This window comes from Pipistrellus hanaki, assembly GCF_964339955.1.
Source record: "Pipistrellus hanaki genome assembly, chromosome: 5".
In the NCBI taxonomy this organism is placed as follows: Eukaryota; Metazoa; Chordata; class Mammalia; order Chiroptera; family Vespertilionidae; genus Pipistrellus; species Pipistrellus hanaki.
In genome coordinates this window covers 66,252,824-66,259,205 of record NC_140507.1, presented here as the reverse complement: position 1 = coordinate 66,259,205, position 6,382 = coordinate 66,252,824, and the positions used below count along the sequence as shown (strand labels likewise).

The 6,382-nt window shown below is 42.7% G+C and overlaps 1 protein-coding gene across 1 annotated transcript; it reads right to left on the bottom strand.

The window, feature by feature from the left end:
• Window positions 1-381: 381 nt before the first annotated feature.
• On the bottom strand, window positions 382-2,504 carry LOC311623321 (disintegrin and metalloproteinase domain-containing protein 20-like; the record flags this gene model as incomplete). Its single annotated transcript, XM_084885330.1, is given in 3 exon segments — window positions 382-605; window positions 608-1,904; window positions 1,908-2,504. Coding segments are annotated over 3 exon segments (2,118 nt in total).
• Between the last annotated feature and the right edge of the window lie 3,878 nt (window positions 2,505-6,382).

Below are 6,382 nucleotides of genomic sequence, written 5' to 3'. Positions count from 1 at the left end.
TACCTATTTAAAAGAATGAAAAATAGTATGGAAGTAAAACTTAGGATATTTTGCTAATTGTTTAATGGATAATGTTTTAAAAATATATATTTTATTGATTTTTTAGAGAGAGGAAGAGAGAGGGATAGAGAATTAGAAACATCGATGAGAGAGAATCATCGATCAGCTGCCTCTTGCACACCCCCTACTGGGGATATGCCCGCAACCAAGGTACATGCCCTTGACTGGAATGTTTAATTGATAATGTTTTAAAATCCCAAATAATATTTTTTTTCAGGCATTATGCCAATATTATGTGACACATTCTGTACCATTTCTGCACCCAGGAGCCTAAAATTCTGTACATGGGAAATTGGAAAAGACTGGACTTCAGTTTTGAAATTACAAATTGTTGCTTTTCTTTCTAAATTGCAGTAGAACATTTTGCTGTTCTTCCTTAGATGAAATTGGAACATCTTGCTCTTTTTCTTTAGGTAAAGTCTTGAAATTTTGTTCTTTATACTCTGAAGATGGCACTGCTGAAGATGACACATTCGACTCTTCTCTTTCATCTGTTCTTTTGCGTCTCAGAAAACAAAAAATTAAGAGGCATAACATAATAAAAGTATCAACCAAAGTAGAAACAGGTAATTGGTTCTTTGCCCCATTTGCTTCTGAGGGGGTGGCCCACTGTCAATACTACCTCCACTGCCTTCAAGGCAATTGGGAGGGTCCCACTCCGGGTTGCAATGGCAGTGCTGTTTGTTGTTGCAGACTCCTCTCATATTGCAGGTCTCAGGTGAGCAAAAATTTAACAGAAGCCACCTATGTACACACTTCCTTTGGACACAGACATGTTCTGCCCCACACTCTGTCCCATCTTTCACATCACCAATGTCAGGTATGGTCATCCCAAAGTGGTAGTCAGTACCCCAGCAGGTGAAGTCATTGATGCGAGCCCAATGCACAGTAGAATGATTTAGATGGGGAAGTTCTATCACATTTTCACACTGAATCCTCCCACACAAGGTATCTGAGATGCTACATTTTACGTATTTAACGTTCCTTAAACCACAGTTCCCAAAACAATCACCTAAGGTGTTCATTTCTGTGTAGCAACTCTGATTTGCATTCTTGGCCTCTTTGCCAAAAATGTTCCTGCACTGCTCTTCACGGTTATTGCATCGCTTTTCATAGCAGTAGCCACCGCCCTTGCATGACACCCCGTTCTGCAAGTACACATCCTCTGGACAATGGTGGGAGGTCCCATTGCACCACTCTGGGAGATCACAGTCATTTTCCTCTTGTCTACAAACTTCACCTGTTGGCAGGATCTGGCAGTCTTTGCAACAAAGCCCAAAAGCACAAGCAGCCCCAGGCCTGAGAGTGCAGTTGGACTCACAGCATGGATCTTTCATACACAATTGTAAAGTGCCACAGTCACACTCTTCTCCTTCTTCAACCACACTGTTCTCACACTGTGCAGGTGTGAAGATGTTCCCTCTATCTGATGACCTGTACATACAATTTCGCTTTGCCAGGAAGCCCATCATGTTCATGAAGTCAGCATAGCTGCAGTTGCTGAATGTAGTTCCAACTGCTTTATCTGCAGCCATTAGGTAGGTTTGTTGTCCACATGTAGAAGTTTCTGCATCATGATCCATTCCCAAATTATGACCCAGCTCATGTGACACGATGTATGCCAAATCATACAGATCATTGGTCATGAAACTATCAACTCCACAATTACCACTTCTACATACACCTTTTAAATAGGCTAAGCCAAAAGTAACACCATAGTGATGCTTTACAAAAAGATGTACAACATCATGGGGAATGCGGTTACTCAAGCTGGTTTTCTTCCATTTGCAAAAATCGTCCAGGAGAGTCTCCATATTATCTATTGGAACTGGGTTATTTGCAGTTCAGACTGCAATTCCCATTAAAACCACATCAACATCTAGTAGACTCAAAAACTGATATACTGCATTGAGCACAAGTAGTACTTCATACTGCACTGCCGTGACATTACTTTCGTGATGAAGATATCGAATGTGGTCCACCACTACTGCCAGTTTAAGAATCCGCCTGTGGGTCCACCAGCCTTCATACTCACTCTGCATCAAAGTGAAATTAGCATTCTCTTGAAACTTCAGTTGCTGTGCAATTTCTTCATCTGTTACTCCACATCTCATGGACGGCCACTGTGTCTCCTTACTGTCCACTTTATATATGAAATGTTTAAATGTGTTAGAAAGTGCCTTGGGCTCTATTTCATAAACAACGTCATTTGCCTGTAATATTCCCTGAGAACCTCCCAAACAGGTACTGAGTGCAACCAGGGATTCTGGGTCTCCCTCCACAGATCCCTGATAATAGCAGTCATTCTGGACAAATGGCTGGTCCTCAAGGAGAGCGCCTTGGTCTGTGTAGGTAAACACTCGCAAGTGTCTGCATAGAAAATGCTTGTTGAGAAAAGGAGGATCTTCTCTGAGACCTGGAAAATCCACAGCAGAGGAGACCATCAAGCAGCTGTGATGCCCCAATCGGCACAAACACATGGATTCAAGGGAGTTCTTCAATCACCCACGGAAAGGTCAGAGTTTTAGGGAATAGCGTGAGGGTTCTGGGTCCCCGCTGAGCCGGCAGCAACTGCAGCCGCTGTGCACCCCAGCCAGAGCTGCGCCAAAAGAAGGCTGTGGCTGCAGCGAGAATCCTGCCTGGGGAGACCTAGTGCTGGGTTTAGCGTAATCTTCCCCAGAAGCGGGACTCTTTTAAAATGCCAAGGGACATGGAACAGATTGTTAAGAATCGGGGCGGTCCGACCGGCGCGGACACGCGCATTCCACAGAAAGGTTGGATTTTTCCAGGGATAACACCGGGTGTCTGTGTCCCAACAGCGAAAGCGGCAGCTGGGGCGACCGTGCAGCCGCTGGGACCCTGGAAATCTGCATCCACAGAAGCCTCCCACTGTTGGGTCTGGCGTGATTTGAGAGAGTGGACAGGGGTCCCCAAGGTTGCTACCAGTGGGGTTCTCTAGAGAGCAACCCATTATGATCCGACACGGTGGGAGAACAGAGGAGTTGGAAAGCAGTCTGTTTGTAAGAGCGCGCAAACTCGCCCATTGCGCACCTAGGCTGGTTCCCCTGCAACACTTTGCTTCTGATTACAAAGGAGAGATCACCCAGATTGGCTGACCCTAAGAGACAGCAGGGGGAAACTGCTTTTCTGGAAACTGAGAAGCAGAGCAGGGAGATATAATCCAGGATTCAGCTCTGAGGCAAAAAACCCCAAAAGAAAACAAAACAAAACAAAAAACAAAAACAAACAAACAAACAAACAAAAAAACCCCCAGTATTGAGTGCCACAGAAAAAGAAGGCTAGAACAGCCAAAAAGACGGGACATCAGAGAAGTTTTGAGGAGAATCCAAGATGGCTGCTCGGATAGGCACCTAGCCGCAACCGCACGCAACAATTTCAATAAAATACAACTAAAATATAAAATGGACATCACCCAGAACTACAGGAAAGTCGACTGACTGGAAATTGTACAACGAGAAGCAAGGAGAAAACCAGAAGGAAGCGCGGAGGAGCTGGAAAAGCCTAAGGTACGGAGACACGCGGCACGCGGAGAGGACGGAGCCAGAGAGGAGGGAGGCCGAGTGCCTGGCTGGCGTTCCCTAGCGGGAAGCAGAGAAAAGCTCCGATTGTGCTGGGCCCCCAACTGCTCTGAACCTCCGTTCTAGGCCAGACCCCGGGGACCCAGGCTCATCCATAGGGAGCTGGGCTGTAAGGCGGAACCTGGGGAAGTGGCGAAAGGAGGTCCCAGAGGCGTGCACACTGTGCGCAGAGAAGGGCCGGCCGGCTGTGCCCTAGGACTGCCCTGGCGGGAAGGAGACAGGGGCTCCAGACTGCTCTGAACGCCACCTCCAACTCCACTTCCAACTGAACTGAACCCCAGTTTCGGGCCCATTGCGGGAGAGCCTACACTGTTTGGTAGCAGGCGAAAATCGAGGGCACCTTTCTCTCAGAGGCGCTTGCAACAAGTACTAAAGGACCCTGAGTCTCAGGAGTCGCATAGGGCGGGGCTGACGGAAGCCAAAGCTGTAGGCTCCACCCTGAAACTCCGCCCCATCAGAAAAGCTGTCTGCGAAAATGCCTAAACCAAATAGATCACAAACAAAAGAAATGGAGGACAAAAAGCGACTGGATATAGAGTTCAAAACCACACTTATAAGGTTTTTCAAGAGTTTCCTAGAAAAGGCCGATAAAATAATTGAGACCTATGAGAATATGAAAAGGGATCAACAAGAAATAAAGAATACATTGTCTGAAATAAAAAATATTCTACAGAGTCCTAAAAACAGAATAGAAGATCGCAAGAATCAAGTCAAAGATTTGGAACATAAAGAGCCAGAAGACACTCCTCTGCAGAAGCTAGAAGGCAAGAGAATCCAGAAAATTGAAGATAATGTAAGAAACCTCTGGGACAACTTCAAACGATCCAACATCAGAATCATGGGGGTCCCAGAAGATGAGAGAGAGCAAGATATCGAAAACATACTGAAAGAAATAGTGACAGAAAACTTCCCCCACCTGGTGAAAGAATTGGACTTACAAGTCCAGGAAGCACACAGAACTCCAAATAAGAGGAATCCAAAGAGGACCACACCAAGACAAATCATAATTAAGATTCCAAGAGCAAAGGACAAAGAGAGAATATTAAAAGCAGCAAGAGCTAAGCAGGAGGTTACCTATAAAGGAGCACCTATACGATTGTCAGCTGATTTCTCAACAGAAACCATGCAGGCCAGATGGGAATGGCAAGAAATATTCAAGGTATGAATAGCAAGAACCTACAGCCAAAAATACTCTACCCAGCAAAGCTATCACTCAGAATCGAAGGTCAGATAAAGAGCTTCACTAATAAAAAAAAGCTAAAGGAGTTCATCACCACCAAACCAGAATTATATGAATTGCTGAAGGGGGTTCTTTCAGAAGAGAAAGTAAATAAAGATAAAAATTATGAACAACAAATACGTAACTATCAACAAGTGAATCTAAAAACCAAGGAAATAAAAAAAAAAATCTGATGAACAATATTAACTGTTGAATATAATAGAATCAGAGGTATGGAAGGGGAGTGAACTAATGATTCTTGGGGAAAAGGGGAGAGGGGAATGTGGGAAGAGACTGAACATAAACTGTGCACCTATGGATGAGGACAATGGGGAGTGGGGAAAGGGCAGAGGGTGGGGTGGGAAGGGGGGGGAAAGGAACACTTGTAATAATATGAACAATAAAAATTTATTTAAAACAAACAAACAAACAAAAAAAAAAAACCAGAAGTTTTTTGAACGTGGGATTATGATGCTGCCTGAAAGATGGCAAAAGGTCATTGATCAAAATGGGCAATACATTACAGAATAAAGTTATTTAGTTCCATGAAAAAAAAAAAAAAAAAAAAAAAAAAAAAAAAAAAAAAAAAGACGGGACATCAATCCACATACACTGCCACCTAGGGTCTGGAGTACAAACTGACTGTGTTTATTATTAGTTTTATTTGATCAAAAACCAAGAAACTAAGGAATCGCCACTGAGGTGCAGCAGAACGCAGGGAACTGCAATATTCTCTGGGCTGAGAAACGGGTGCGTCAAATAGAATAACAGAAGTGAATGGCCTTCACAACTGCACATTATTTTTTGCTAAATTTATTTTTTTTAAATTTTCATTTTTTTGCATTATTTACTTAAGAAACAATTTTTTCCCTTTTTTCCTCACTAGATTTTAGTTGGTCCGAAGGTTGTGGGTTATTGTTAAGCAGATTTTAACTTTTTAATTATTACATTTTTAGGTTCAATAAGCATTTTTACTACTGCTATTTTAATTTTTTTAAGTGCCATTTTATTTTCCCTTTATTTTACATTGGAATTAGTGTTCTTCATTTTATTTTCATTTCTCCTTTAACATTGTTTAACCCGAACTTAATACGACCTTTACACCATCATTCTCTTTCTACCCTTCCCCCTTTTGCTATCATGTTTATCTTAACCCTTTCCGGCTTTAGATTTTCTTACTCTTTCTGTATCCCCCCTGCTAAAATTTCTACCCTACTTATATATCTAATTTCCAATCCCCTGTGCCAAGTGCATACACACCCCTCTCTGACGGTATTAACTAGCAAAAAAAAAAAAAAAAAAAAAAATTGTTTTCCTCACGGTACTTTTGATGCTGTTTGGGGGAATGATGATTATATTGTATTTTTATGCCTTTTAGTGAGAGTATTTTGCTTATTCTTTTGCTGTTGCTGTTGCTCGGTATTTTCTTATTTGATTGGTTTTTGTTCGTTGTTATTTTATTACTTCTGTTTTCCCTTCCTGTGCTGGAAATTAGGTTATGTTG